Source organism: Aristolochia californica, unplaced genomic scaffold, assembly GCF_029961685.1.
Source record: "Aristolochia californica isolate CCGP_79_NKW_82.1479 unplaced genomic scaffold, dmAriCali1.0.hap1 SCAF_2, whole genome shotgun sequence".
In the NCBI taxonomy this organism is placed as follows: Eukaryota; Viridiplantae; Streptophyta; class Magnoliopsida; order Piperales; family Aristolochiaceae; genus Aristolochia; species Aristolochia californica.
In genome coordinates, this window is record NW_027181881.1 from 47,137,318 (window position 1) to 47,152,174 (window position 14,857).

The 14,857-nt window shown below is 38.0% G+C and overlaps 2 protein-coding genes and 1 non-coding gene across 7 annotated transcripts; all 3 read right to left on the reverse strand.

Annotated features, from left to right (window-relative positions):
• Window positions 1-190: 190 nt before the first annotated feature.
• Window positions 191-8,105, reverse strand: LOC137956285 (uncharacterized). Of its 5 annotated transcripts, none has more exons than XM_068803711.1 (13): window positions 7,999-8,105; window positions 7,677-7,805; window positions 7,385-7,532; window positions 6,900-7,283; window positions 6,168-6,376; window positions 5,486-5,812; window positions 4,752-4,962; window positions 3,556-3,648; window positions 3,394-3,485; window positions 3,015-3,132; window positions 2,757-2,842; window positions 921-972; window positions 191-797 (listed from the first exon to the last, which is right to left on the reverse strand). In XM_068803711.1, the coding sequence occupies exons 3-13, from the start codon at window positions 7,391-7,393 to the stop codon at window positions 285-287; spliced, it is 2,094 nt and encodes a 697-aa protein (XP_068659812.1). In that variant the 5' UTR covers window positions 7,394-7,532; window positions 7,677-7,805; window positions 7,999-8,105; the 3' UTR covers window positions 191-284. The 5 variants fall into 5 exon arrangements, with proteins under 5 accessions (XP_068659812.1, XP_068659813.1, XP_068659811.1 ...); XM_068803712.1 differs by having other exon boundaries at window positions 191-794; window positions 7,385-7,588; XM_068803710.1 differs by having other exon boundaries at window positions 7,385-7,588.
• Window positions 8,106-8,358: 253 nt separating this feature from the next.
• Window positions 8,359-8,432, reverse strand: TRNAI-UAU (transfer RNA isoleucine (anticodon UAU)). The gene has a single exon. It is a non-coding gene; the product is annotated as a tRNA-Ile (tRNA).
• A 2,060-nt stretch (window positions 8,433-10,492) lies between these two features.
• On the reverse strand, window positions 10,493-13,007 carry LOC137955198 (probable inactive poly [ADP-ribose] polymerase SRO1). The gene is made up of 5 exons (XM_068802066.1): window positions 11,686-13,007; window positions 11,328-11,569; window positions 11,151-11,251; window positions 10,886-11,026; window positions 10,493-10,793 (listed from the first exon to the last, which is right to left on the reverse strand). The coding sequence occupies exons 1-5, from the start codon at window positions 13,005-13,007 to the stop codon at window positions 10,689-10,691; spliced, it is 1,911 nt and encodes a 636-aa protein (XP_068658167.1). The 3' UTR covers window positions 10,493-10,688.
• Window positions 13,008-14,857: the final 1,850 nt, after the last annotated feature.

A 14,857-nucleotide genomic window follows, 5' to 3' on the forward strand; every position in this document is an offset into this window, starting at 1 on the left:
TCTTTACTCTCTTCGCTCTCTCTTCAATCATCTTTACAGCATTACTCTTTTTTTTTTTTTTCCTTCAAAGTTAAAAAGTTAAATACAATAAAAAAAATTCTCTGAAGTTGAATATAAAAGACAAAAACTAAGATCATGAGAAGTAGAAAACAACTCTCAAAAGCTAACCCAAACAACTTAGAATCACACAACAAAAACGTTATATTAAATAACTGGTTCAGCAGCACAAGGACCGAAAGAGATGCATAATGTAGAGCACACTTCTTTGGATTTCGATACAACATTCAAATACCATCGAGAACACTTTCAATTGCCTCCAAAATGTTAGCAACCAGTGTGTTACCCGTCATGCTAACAACAGTTCGTGTTTTGTCAATATCTATCACTGCCTTGTCAGGTTGCTCTACCTGTATCAAACAATTTTCGTCGGTAACATCAGCATCTTTCCTGAGGTATCCAACGATACCCTTTTTCTCCAAGGCCGTCAACAACAAATTTGGATCAACTGAACCCCAGTGAAGTAACTGATTCTGAGATGTATCTGGGCAGCTATTTGCAGATACTAACATATATTTTCCACGTATTATTTCAAGTTGTCCTCTCAATCTTGCAATGGCTGTATTTTCTCCCCTCATTCTTTTGGGCTTGAGCTGAAAAGCCAAGTCTGTTTCCATATCAGCTTCATAATAGTCCTTCAATCCTGGTACCCGTAAAGTTTCATTCTCACAGTAGTATAGATGTGATATTGAATGCATACTTGCTGAAGCCAGTAGGGACTCCAGATCTTTGGGGAACTGCTATAAGAAGGACACAGTCACTCATTGTATGTTTTTCTTTTACAGAGAAATAAGTATCAATGTTATTTTAAGAAAGCATCACAGGGCATAAGAAAAAAATTAGTTTCATGGTAATTACTATACCAGAACAAGCTTCGGCTGCAAAATCTCTAATAATGGCTGAATTTTATCAACCCTACATCAAGAGGCAGGAGATTGTTAATTGCAATTTTACAAGCTTATTTCCATTGAGATCGACTTAAGTTCATAGAAAAAAATAAGCTGTTAAATACATGCTACCAAAGGTAGTAGGTTACAACAAACAGAAACAGATACTTCTAGTAGCACCGTGAAGAGAAAAACAATTAGGTGACTTGCATTTCAGTATTAAAGCAGAAGCTAGTATAACAGCTCATCTAAATTCTGTTGTTCTTTATTTTGTTGAGGCAATTTACTTCAATCTTCTGTAAAATAGTCAGCCCTTAAGCAATATGCACCTCGTAGTTGTTTGCATTTTAACTGGAAACTTATTTCACCAGAGATCACTAAAAATCTTGAGAATGAAACGAAATAAAATCGGTGTTGCTGACAATTGCATTATTATTATTATTATTATTATTGTTATTAAAATCATCATTCTGTTCACCTGTAGAACAATGAGTTCGTGTTCCTTCCTAGAAGCTGACCACATCCCATAAGAGAGAAAGTTGAAATATAACCAACAGATAAAGCAACTTCAGCCAAAAAGCTTTGCATTTGGTAATGAATAAAAATCTACATCCAATTAAAAAACTCTAGGAATCTCCCATTTTATTTTTGTTGATTTTTTTCTAATTTATTATATTTAGATTTTTTCTTAATTGGAGAGTTATGTTACAGATAAAAAAATCATAAATAATAGAATCCAAAGTTTGGAATGGCAAAGGGAACAAGCACTGACAACAAGCTTTTGCCAGGAAGCTCCCTTTTTGGCAAGTTGGTCAGTAAAATAGCAACCTGATCACAGAGTGTGCTTTGCATAAAACACATATAGGGCACTAATCTATTGCAGTTGGGAAGATCCTAAAATGCTGTTAACAATTAACAGTCAAGATGTGAGATCTAAGAGAAAGTTCTTGCTGATCTTAAATGCACATGTCACTGCTTGTGAAGTACACACTTGACAACCATGGAAAGACCAGCATCACCACATTGCAGAGATACTAATCAACGACTAAAGGAGGACAGTTGTACTCCTGTTGTGAAGATACTTAAATGTTGTTAACAATCAACAGTCAAAATGTGTGACCTAAGAGAAAGTTCTTGCTGATCTTTGCCATACATTTCACCCCCAGAGAAGTACACATTTCCCAACATGGAAAGACAAATCACCACCAGGGAAGTCCACATGTCACAACCTGGAAAAACACATCACCACCATGAAAAGATACTAATCTACCACAAGAGGACAGTTAACTTCTTCGAAAATAATAAAAAGAAGTTGAGAAGAATAAGAAGAAGATTAGGATAAGAGGATTTGAGGAGCTATCCTATATAGCTTCTATAAATACGAATGCACCTCCCTAGATGAAAGGACTAGAAAACTTTCAGAGGCAGAACCCACTAAACACGGATTTTGTCATAACCTCACTTTTGCCTCCACGCAATAAACTTAACCTCCTTGTGCCATCATCAACTGGGTAAGGTTATCACCTCCCTCACCAAAAGATGACCTACTAGTAACAGCAATTTAACTTATTAAATGATCAGGGAGTCAGTATTAACAATTAAGCTGACCTTCAAAATTAACAAAACCATATGTGAAGATAGTATCAGATGATCCACATTTCAAAGGTACACCTATTCTCGAATATAAATCCAATTATTTGTTCATGCTTGTTCTGTCTTCGAGTTCACGAGTGTTTGTAACAGTAATACAACAATAAAGATTAGTCTTTAGAAAATAGGATCAAGTAAATAAAAAATGAAAGATGAATTCACCTAATTCCCAAGAGAAATGAACATTGCAGGACCTTCATTTCAACAGGCTTGAAGGGGAGAAGAGCTAGTTCAGCATCGATACCTCCCTATAAATGACAAAATGACAAACATATACAATACTTAATTTTTTGAAGACAAATACAATGATTAAATTGAGACCTCATATCAAATATTGCTCAAAAGGGAATATACTCCATGACATCGTAAGCAGATAAAAGCATATGAGATGTGCCAGTAAGAAAATAAAAGCACAAATACCTCAAGAACCAGCAATGAACGCGGATCTTCACGCCATCTGCGAAGCAAGTGAATGACAGGACCAAGACGCAGACTCCAGTGAGGTGAAAATACTATGCAAGGCTCCTGCCATGCAGTCCTATAGATAGAACTTTAATCACTTCCAGATGCAAAAAAGAAGCCAAATGATCTAAATAAGTAGTCTAAGTTGATTACAACCATCCCAATTGGAAGTGAATGATCCTCAACTAATTCATTCTTTCATTCAAGGACTTAATAACTGAGTTAATGTGCTCATTCAGACATTGTTTATAGATATCATGCACTATACAAGTAGAATTAATTATTATTATTATTATTTGGGGGGGGGGGGGGGCGGGGGGGGGGTGGGTGTACTTACACGAAATCAGATGACCAAATTCCTGAAAATAGGTGAAGCCTCTTTTCCTTCATGAGCTCAATGTGACCAAACAAAGCTTCTCCTGAGAATAGCTGTTGTATAAAATGAGCTAAAATTTTTCTCATCCTCACAATCGAAAAAAACTGATAGATGTAAAGCTACCTTATTCTGACGCTGCTTAGAAACCCATTCTGGAATGATGTTGGTGAAGGCTAATGTTTCTTCTGCCACAGAGGATATCATATATATGGGAACCTGACATATTTCATCTTTAGTTATTGCTACTTAAAAGAAATGTACGACACAGAGCACATGTAACTGCTTATAGCAAGCCATCAACCAGAAATATAAAGTATTTGTTAAGTGTGAGCATGTGTGTTTTTAAAGCTTCCTGAATTTTATTTTATTTTTTTAATTTCTAAGCTAAAATAACTGTGAGGTCTCATCACCACCACGAAAGCAGATAAATAAAAAATGCAGGATTAGTTGAAGAAAGATCCTATATGACAAAGTAAGAGAAACAACAATAAAAGTATAATTTGAGTTAATTACAAGAAGATGTATAAATTGACAATTTGAGAAGAAAAGGGGCGAAAATTAAGAATAGATTTAAAGAGAATCAAGAGAAGAATGAGAAATAAAGGAAAATAAGAAATAGAAGAAGAAAGTTAAGAGGGATGAAAATCTATTGCATATGGTGATCCCACCATCTCAAGCTGAATAAAGCAGTGAATGGGTATTCCAGTAATTTGTGCATCTTATTATAGACATCAATATCATAGTTACTTCGTGTTGCCACTACTAATGAATAAAATGTTTGTTAAGTTGGGTCTAAGGCCCGTCCCAAAATGACTAGCCAACTTAGGAAACCTCTTTACCAACTAATAAACTCAAAATCTTTGTACTCACTAATTTATGTGGGACTATTCCTTAACACTCCCCCTCATGTGTAAACCCTCTTTTGTGGCTCTACAAGTGAATAATTTAGGAGTAGGCAGTTTAGGTGTAGGCCCTCTTTTTAGTGGCTCTACAAGTGGATAGTTTTAGGTGTAGGTCATCTTTTGTGGCTCTACAAGTAGATAGTTTAGGTGCAGGCCCACATATGAGTACCCGCTCTGATACCATGTTAAGTTGAGTCCAAGGCCCATCCCAAAATGACTAGCCAACTTAGGAAACCTCTTTACCAACTAATAAACTCAAGATCTTTGTACTCACTAATCTATGTGGGACTATTCCTTAACAATGTTCAACCAATTCCAACTTTTAACTCCAAAATTTTGTCCTTTTCTTTTTATGGGCACAACATCATTTAATCAACTTATTGCTTGAATGCCAAAAACAAATAAATATGGAATTACTGTCAGATTCAATGCTTCCAGAGACAGTGAAACTTGCTCCACAAGCTGGAGTATGACACCAAGTCGTCCTGTCGGTATTAATGCAGAACCTCCTTGCTTGATTGTATCTAGAATGCAGGAGCTTATAAATGCAAGCTTGTCAACCTCCTCTGACCCCTCATCATCATTAACAAGAGGAACAATATGTGCTTCCCTTTCACTAGCGTCATCTCTGCAACATGTCAAAATGTCACAACTTGGATTATAATTGGCATGTCAAAATGTCACAACTTGGATTATAATTGGCAAGAAAGGTTAAGCTAAACAATCTTCTCCGGCAGATTCAGCAATACTAAACATGCAGATGTAATGCGCAACGATCCTAAGTCACAAAAAAAGCGACATGAAAGGGTTGTGAATCAAACTCAGACCATTTTGATTGCTGTACAATCAGATGGATAGCCTCCAAACAGTTTTTTTTTTTTTTTTTAGAAAGAGCAAGTTTTATTCAAGGCAAGCCAGGATAGCCTCCAAACATGAACTACTAAATTCTCCAATTACCAGAGAATTAGACATTTCAACTTTCTTTGGCTACCAAAAACCTTACCCTGTCCTGCCTCTCAACTGGTAGATTTGCATAATCAACACAAAGCCGTGCAAATGAAAACCAAACTACAATTTTCTGTAGAAGTTGCTACACAAAATAACTCTAAAAACCTGAAAAGTGTTCCAAGGATTACATATAGATAACTTACTTGAAGGATGAGGAAATAGAAGCAAGTGAGCCATTTCCCTGTGATCTTGTTTCAACTTTCCCGCCATGAAAATATGAAAAGTCAGAAAATATCATGAGATCATTCCCTTGAAGAGAATGGTAATCAAAATCCATAGCGTAAGCTGACGCAAATGACGAACTTGATAAGTAAACGACACTCCGTCTTGGACCATTTATAGTCCAATTAGAAGCACCAATTTCTAAGCCAGAGCTATGAGGTTTTATAATCAAAGTGCCATTGTAACAGACTTCTTCAGCATATTTAAGAGTCTGGATTTTCTTCATGCATTCTTTGACATCTACTGCACTGACACAGAAGACTATGTTACTTCAACTACAGAATTCAACCACAAGGAAAAGACATTGCACAAAATATAATTTCTTACCACCATGAAAGACTACCAAAACACATACATATGAGATTTTCAGATAAACATAGAGAGATGTTACCTGCTTGTACAACGTGCAATGTGTTATGCTCCACAAAGTGCTTTATCTTAATTTTAAAGCAGGAAAGCTAGGTTTTAAAGCATCATTATAAGGAAGAAACATGCATCTTAGGAGTACCTCTATAACAAGTGACATCTTCAGTACGATGTAGACAGGAAGACACGAAGTAGACAAACACATAAGGATTCCACAATTAAATGAAAGTGGATTACCTGTACAAAGATTGCCAATGTCCCAAATTTGCCTCTTCTTTACTCAATACTATCTCTCTCAGCACTGGACTAAGAGCTTCAAGTTCTTCCATCCATCGAGGCACACTTGATTCCTCAGGGCCATAAAATTGTCGATATTCAGCATGCATTGAAACCAAATCATCCATCATAAGCTGCCCTAGTTTTGCAGTTGCTTCGGTTGTATAAATCTTCACAAAGAACCAGAGAGAACCTTCGTAACCAATCTAGACAATTGTTTGGGTATTCATAGGATTCCTTAGACATCCAAATTCTATTTTAGTGTTGGGAAAGAGTAAAAGAAAAACATGAGAACTCTTCCTTGAACATCCTTGAAGCTTACATTGACAATTATCAAAAACCAAAGAGAAGCATTTTGGAACTTAAAAAAAATGCCTTTATAAATTTCATATCCATTTTTTTAATGTTGATTCTGCAAGTACAACCCCCCCCCCCCCCCCCCCCCCCCCTGTGAGACTTGAACCCAATAACTCACACTAAAAACCTCCCAATGTGACCATTGAGCCAAAGGCCAAGTCACACACATCCCTTTTACGTATTTCCTTTTCCCAAATTAGTCATGAAAGTTGCAAAGAGATTTAGATATGCTCCCAGCCAAAGTTTTAGAGAACCAACAGTAACCTCTTAGTAATTTAAAGACAACCAAGAAATTCAGCAACCATAACTCAAAAAGATGAATTGGTATTCTATTACCTTGGCAGAGGCCTCCTTCATCCTTGTGAGAAATGGCAAGCCAAGCATAGCCATTGGACTTGAAATCAGTATGACGTCAATCAAAGAAACATCTGTAAGTTGCAAATTCATGGCAGTTTTGTACCAAGGTTCAGCACATATCAAATCACTAGCTTCAAGGGATTTCTCCATTCGTCTCCTTTTAAATGACGCAGGAGAGGAATTTGGAGAGTCTGCATCTGAAGATATTTGGGACTGCATACACTGATTATAGTCAATGGGGACTGGAGAAAATATTGTTAAAGCTGAGAGATTGATAGGGCAATCAACAAGGATTTTAAAGCCACAAATATCAAGGATGTAGGAAGGAGGGAAATAAAATCCATTTCCTTTGCTGAGACATGTCTGCAAAAAGTAAAAATAATGAATATAATCAGGAGAACAAAAAAAAAAAAAAGAATAAAGAAAAGGAGAGGATGAGAACCAGAGATCACACAGGAGCTTACCAACTTCATGTTAGAGTTTCAGAGAACACTTCTTAATATGGGAAGTCTGAAGGAGGGGTCTTGAGAGGAAGCAGAATCTTAATTAAACTTAAAAAAAAAACTGCCTGGATGAGTCGCACAAGTGTTTTTTCTTTGCACGGAAGGTTATCTGCTTATTCCATGATCACCATGTTTATTATGTTGCCCAATGAAACACCGACAATTCTATGACCAGCAACAGATAAATGAGTAGTACATAACCTTCACAGATAATGATACTTGCAGAATACTTGACTGTTTAGAGCCCACTTACAATGTTTGCTTGCATCAATCAAGTTGGGCCACCATCAAGTTGTGAAGGAAAAAGAAAGCCTTTGCTAGTTGCACATTCCACTGTGTGCACTACAACGGAATAGTTCTGAAGTAATCTCTGCCTCCTTGTCTTCAGTAATTCCAATTCAATGAATCAAACAAAATATAGATAAAAAATGAGTATACTAAAAATCTTGCAGTCTGCCTAACTAGTTTGGGAACACAAACCACCACATAGTAAAAGCTGATAACATAGAGCAACTTCTTTTTAAAAGAAAAGCCTAGTTACAGGCAGTGAAATGTCAAAGGCTGAAGTTTCTGACCTTGTCTTGCGCCGGTTGCAGTTTCACGTGAAAGGGGTTTTCTTCTCTTTGGACGGAGGGGTTCTTCTTACTTCGGTCTTTGACGGCGGCACGACTTGAAGAGGAGTAATGGCGCAGGTGAGTGGAGAAGAAGAGAACAGAAAGAACAGATGTTGAATCGTTTTAGGGGCGGGATGTAAAATCGTTTTTTACAACACAAAAAAATAGTATTTTAAAATAATTATTATTGCCTATTAACTTGACTGTGGTCCACGAATAGCCTGTATGCATTAGTCTCTCTTTATTTCGTATTATTAATTTAATGAAAAAATGTGACAAGAATCATCAGTAAAAAACCAAGTAGAACCAAGTTGGTCAAGTTGGTCCCGGCGGGGCTCGAACCCGCGACCTTCGGCTCATAAGACCAACGCTCTAACCAACTGAGCTACGGGACCAGTGGACGTAATTGGTATTAGCAATTATATTAGGAGGAAAATTATCTTGAGTGCAGTAAACCCCAGATGCCATGCACTTCGGGTAGGAAGTGAATTCAGGTTTGCTATTATAGTGAGGGACAAAGCGGGAAAAAAAATCCATTGGGTTTCAGGTTACGTAAAGTTTACATGGATGGGCAAAGACGAGGTTACAGGGATGGTGATCAATTTGAGATTGGAGTTGATCTTTCGTATTTTTTTAAGTTCGAGTTCAAGTTTCGGGAAATCTGACCTAACCCAATCTATGTCAACTCCAACTCAACTACAATCTATAGTCTTTAGCAATATTAGTTTATACTCTTAATGCATTTATATATTTGAGTTAAAAATCAATTTTTAGTCATTAGTATCTTACCTTCTACAGATACACTCTAACCTTTAGTTCTTACTACTTCATTTCAAATACGTTATAAAGGGTTCTCTCTAGACTTCAGGTTGAACTTTAGAAACTACTTTTAAAATTTTGATTTTTTTTTAATTTCAAAACAATACATTATTATCTGATTTTTATAGTAATTGTATGGCTAATTAATTACTAAGCGATTAAGTATGTCTTTTGAGTCAAACAAGTCATTAGTTTGTACATTTACAAAAAGTTGACCTAAGAGTCATAGATGATTATAAAGTGATTTATCGGTCAATCATGCGTAACGGGCTATAGTATTGTAAGAAATTACTTATGGAATGGGATTCAACTCTTAGTTAAAAATCTCCCACCTACCCCTTTTTCCCGACGATTGAAAAACCTAAAATATAAAAACTAGAAAGATTTTAACAATCCAAAAAAATTATAGACACTTTTTATAATTATCTTTCTCTACATTTGTGCATTTCTGATCAAATTTTTTTCACTGACTATTTTTTAAATAATAATGGTCAAACTCTCATTTTCTTTTATATTTTTTCTTTTCCATGGGCATCCAAACATACCCTATAAGGAGTGTTTCCTAGAACTAAACAAAGACTCTTGGCTAACTGAGCATAAACTGATTCTAATAGAAAAAATAAGTGTAACATGCACTTCGGGTAGGAAGGGAGTTCAGGTTTGCTATTCTAGTGAGGGACAAAGCGGGAAAAAAAATCCATTGGGTTTCAGGTTACGTAAAGTTTACATGGATGGGCAAAGACGAGGTTACGGGGATGGTAATCAATTCGAGATCGGAGTTGATCTTTCGTATTTTTTCAGGTTCGAGTTCAAGTTTCGGGAAATCTGACCTAACCCAATCCATATCAACTCCAACTCAACTACAATCTATAGTTTTTGGCAATATTAGTTTATACTCTTAATGCATTTATATATTTGAGTTAAAAATCAATGTTTAGTCATTAGTATCTTACCTTCTACAGATACACTCTAACCTTTAGTTCTTACTACTTCATTTCAAATACGTTATCAAGGGTTTTCTCTAGACTTCAGGTTGAAGTTAAGAAACTACTTTTAAAATTTTGATTATTTTTTTTTAATTTCAAAACAATACATTATTATTTGATTTTTATTGTAATTGTATGGCTAATTATTTACTAGCGGTTAAGCATGTCTTTTGAGTCTAACAAGCGATTAGTTTGCACATTTACAAAAAGTTGACCTAAGAGTCGTAGATGATTATAAAGTGATTTATCGGTCAATCATGCGTAACAGGCTATAGTATTGTAAGAAATTACTTATGGAATGGGATTCAACTCTCAGTTAAAAGTTTCCCACCTCCCTTTTTTTCCCGACGATTGAAAAACCTAATATATAAAAACTAGAAAGAGTTTAACAATCCAAAAAAATTACAGACACTTTTTATAATTATCTCTCTCTATATTTGTGCATTTTTAATCAAAATTTTCTCACTTACTATTTTCGAAATAACATTGGTCAAACTCTCATTTTCTTTTATATTTTTTTTCCATGGGCATCCAAATATACACTTTAAGGAGTGCTTCATAGAACTAAACAAAGACTCTTGGCTAACTGAGCATAAACTGATCAATTAACACTACAAAACACATTCATTTATATTATAAGACTCATACAATGACACCATTACTTCCTGACATAGACCCTCTAAGACTCTTGGCCTTATTTACTCTCAAACATGAACAACGGAAACATAGAAGTAAAGACAAACAAACGAACACACCACAACACTTCAACAAGCAATAGACAACAGGAAAACAACAACACTCATAGACTGTAAAAAGTCTTGGCCATTCGGTAGATAGATAAAGACTCTACAAGGACTTGTCGCGGATGCCGTTTATGACTGCTTTGAGCACGTCATCTCCGACCAGCCCTCTGAGGGTGTTAACGAGTGTCTCCTTCGATATGTTCCCAGTCTGCACATGTCAGCAAGTTCGAATATTAATTCTTGTGTACTTCAATCTTTTGTTTATTATCAGGAAGCGGAAGTTTCAGAACGAATATCTACCTTGACTTCTGCAAATATCCCTTCTAACATCTCTATACTGCACGAAGGTAGGTGACGTCTCAGTTCATTAAACAGTATTGGAAATGATAAGTTGGAGTTGGGATTTGGTTCGGGATACAGGTCGAATAGCCACGGGAAGCCCTGCAATCCAAGGTTAATTATTCTGCTTTCCGTGCGTTTTAAGAAGGGAAATGATCAAAAGAAAGGAGTGAAGAGATAGAAGTGAAGCCTCATAAAGTGTCAACCGGACTTCTCATGATCTGACCTCTTGAAGCGCGTTTCGTAAGTGAGAGGCAGCGGTTGGAGCTCTCATAGCAGCTGTAGCAATCAGTTGAGTCCTCAGGATGTTCTTCCTCCTCCAGGTATCTACTCAAGGGAAAAAAAAGAATTAGCGATCCCAAGTGTCATCTGATAATCTGAAGTAGGAGAGGAACACAGCTACCTGCGAGATGTTCGTAAACCTTGAAGCTGATAACGTACTCAGGGAGGATGTGGGTGTTCATATGGGTGCTCCAGATGATATAGCACCTGGGATCTTTGAAATCATCCACGCCGCTGTCGAATAAGGCACTGCTCGGGCGGAACTGCTGAGAGCCCTGCTTGATTTGCTCCATGTTTCCCATTGCCAATCGACATAGCAGAACGTGAAAATCGCCCTTCGAGTCCGGAGTTGACAATGCAGCACTGGTAAACATTTAAACAAGAACACCCGTGATTCAATTCAAAACGCTGTAATTACAATAGCCTAGTCCCCTCTCGGATCAGCCGGGAAGGACAACTGAAGACGAGATGAATCAAACCTGTAATGCGAGAATGACTCGGCCGAGAGATAGACGCCAGTGCCGTAAGAGTTGGTGAATCCGTGAGTATCGACCTCACGGAAACCATGCAAGACTATCCGTTCGAGGGAAATGGGGTCTGTGCCAAACCAGCCATGGCGAACGTTGGCATCTCCGCGGATGTTGGTGGTCATTTCAGCGAACCGGTGGAAGGCTCTGAGCCGAGCGGATCCCCTGAGTCCGGCATGGGCGATCCAGCGGATACCGGTAATCGCAGTACATGGATCGACGTTCTTCATTCCCTTTTGGAACATGTTGGCTACGACTTGATAAGACCCGCTGTGTTCAGACAACCTCACCAATCTCATCGTATCTAGGTGCTCGAAGCCAGGGGGAGGTCCCAAGTGTGGTGGGCTGGGAAACCGATTCGGAGCCGGATTGGACGAACCCCCCGGTTCCGTTAACCGTACCCGTTTATTAACGGCCCCGCGGCTTTCGTCTCCACTCTCTTCCGGGGCCCGTTTCTCTGCCGCCGACTGACGATCATGGTCATCGCCATCCATCTTCACGGCTTTCCCCTTCCTCTTCGCGTTGGCAGTAGAGGTTTCGACCCTCGCGGCTGCATCAGCTGGGGTTTCAGGCCTCGCGGCTTGAACAGGAGGGGTGTCGGGTCTCGCGGCTTGAAAAGGAGGAGTGTCGGACCTCGCGGCTTGAACAGGAGGGGTGTCGGGCCTCGCGGTTATAGCAGCAGGAGGGGTGTCGGGCCTCGCGGCTATAGCAGCAGGAGGGGTTTCCGACCTCGCGGGTGCCGCAGGCAGACTGCCGGTGGAGTTGCTGTTGTCCACGACGGGCTGGGGATCGGGAGGGCTCGAAGGCCCTGCTTCATCGGCTACTTTCGGGTTTTGCGGATAAATATAAGTGGTAATGAAGCTGTCCAGCTTTGGAACCTTGGGAGGTCTTCCGGGTCTCCTCCGAATAGGACCTAGCAGAGCGCCTCCCTCGTCGCTCCCAGTTACCAGTTTGGGGAAGAAACACTTCCCCGCTTCGTCGATCCAAGCGATGGATCTCTGAATGCCTCTAGTCAGATCAATCTGCATCATCCTTAGGAAATCGATCAGGTAGCGAGTTCCGCCGATATCTACCTCGACAGCCGGATGATGGGCGGCGAACCCCTGGCACATAGCATCCAGAGCCCGGCCACCAAAGTCAGTCCATTCTCTGTTGCAGTAAAACATGACGCGGGCCGGACGGCCACTTTTTTCGAAGTTGTGGCGGTTGTTCAGCAAGTGAAAACTGTCCGCCGTAACCGGAGGGGCTGATTTTGTTCTCCCCTTTCCTCTCATTGTCGAAATGAGGATAGTTCCTCGATGAAATTGAGGGACTACGTCTAAGCGGGGAAGTAAAACGACTAGATTGAGGTAAGGGGCTTTACAGATTGAACGTCAAAAGGCCGATGATCGAGAGATACAGAAAGAAGAAAATCTAGAGCAAATGCACGGGAAAGATGTAAGTTGCCATGGAAGAAGGAAAGGAAAACAACAGATCGATCGAAAATGGAAAGGAAAGATATTAGAAGATAGAGAGGGAGGAGGTCACTGGCGAAAACGACGAAGTGGGAGCAAAAATGAAGAAGAGAAGAGAGGCAGAGACTGCGACGGCGGAAGGAGAAGGAGAATGAAGAGAAGCGAGCGTTTTCACAGCTTGAAAATAGCTGCTTGAGGTGCAATCGTCCCTCCCAACGGGAGATCTTATAGGTCACGTAATAAATGTTCCACCCTACTATTGTGCTAAATTACAGATTCCCCATCCAGCCTAACTTCGAACCGCTTTCGCCTTGACGAAAATACCCTTTAAAGTGAATAACAAAATGAGTTACATTAAATAAAATACAAGTTTTGATCAAGCAAAAGGTTATTTACTATCACCACCCTGAAGACTTTTATAAATTATTATCCTCCTTGAGATATTTATAATTACTGATAGGGCTTCTTATTTCAAGATTTTATATCATTTGCCCCTTGCACTTTTTATTATTAAAAATGATATTTTTTATATCATTTGCCCCCATTGGACTTTTTTTAAAAAAAATTTCACCCAATTCCTTTTATTACTTTTTATTCTAATATGAAACAATTGGAAAAATAAATTGAAAAGTATTACCATAGTCTTTATAGCACAGGCACAAAAACTATAAGTAAACTTATCAATATTGTTTATGAGTCCCAACTTGATCTATAAGTGTTAAGTTGAGCAGAGGGGTAGGCAATGACATGAGTTGAACGAGGAAATCTTCCCAAAGCTATCCTTATTAAAATGGGGATAAAGATGGCATCTCACCTTAAACGGTCGGAAAAGGTCGATTGGAAGAATTTATAACGGTTCAAGAACATAATGGTGTTAGCTAAACCTACCACCCAAATATGGTTACCTCAAGTTGCAGATGAAAGGGGAGGACCCCTTCCACTTCCATCTTACTTTTTACAATTCAGAGAAGAGAAAGGGTAAGAAGTCTTCCTCCTCCATCCTCAACTCTTTGAGATCAAAGCCATCGTAGTAATTTAGTTAATTATTTAAAATTATATTGTGAATGTTAACATAGCTCACGAACATTACAACTTTCCATTTTTAAAATATATAATCAAATTAATTATTTTTTGTCAATATGTTATTCCAAACATTTATTTTTATAAGCATTTTGAGGTTCTAATTTTTTTGTTGAGGCTTAGAATTGATCAAACTTCAATTTATAGATAAATTGTTTTAGTCTCAAGTAACTATTATGATATATATAAATATTTAAATTTTTCACGCAATATAAGTTACATAAGCAATTCGACAAAATGCACTTGACTCAATTTGGAGTCAAAGTAAAGTTTGCTCGGCTCAGCTCAGCTCGATAGCCGATGCTAATAAAAAATGCGCCAAACTTGTTGTATGTTTATTTAACGACTCGTAGGTGCAAATAATTACCTAACTTGCCATTCATTTAGTTTCACCTTGAATCACTCGCAAATCAAAAGTGTAAGGAAAAAAAAATTCAACTTATAAATCCAAAGACCAATTTATTTTAAATATCTTAATTTAATTTTTATTTTATATATCGATATTACAAAATAATCTAATTAAAAATTTTAAAATCATAAACTAGGAATAAAATGATAAACTGAATATTTTTATAGGAAGAGATGATGAA

Excerpts from the sequence above, each read along its gene's own strand:
- LOC137956285 (XM_068803708.1), bottom strand. Across the intron at positions 3,133-3,393 it reads ATTTGGTCATCTGATTTCGT|GACTGCATGGCAGGAGCCTT; the intron begins GTAAGTACACCC and ends TTCTATCTATAG. Across the intron at positions 973-2,756 it reads TCATTTCTCTTGGGAATTAG|GGTTGATAAAATTCAGCCAT; the intron begins GTGAATTCATCT and ends CTCTTGATGTAG.
- LOC137955198 (XM_068802066.1), bottom strand. The coding sequence starts at position 13,007 with ATGAGAGGAAAGGGGAGAACAAAATCAGCCCCTCCGGTTACGGCGGAC. Across the intron at positions 11,252-11,327 it reads GGTTTACGAACATCTCGCAG|ATACCTGGAGGAGGAAGAAC; the intron begins GTAGCTGTGTTC and ends TCCCTTGAGTAG. Across the intron at positions 10,794-10,885 it reads GGATATTTGCAGAAGTCAAG|ACTGGGAACATATCGAAGGA; the intron begins GTAGATATTCGT and ends TGACATGTGCAG.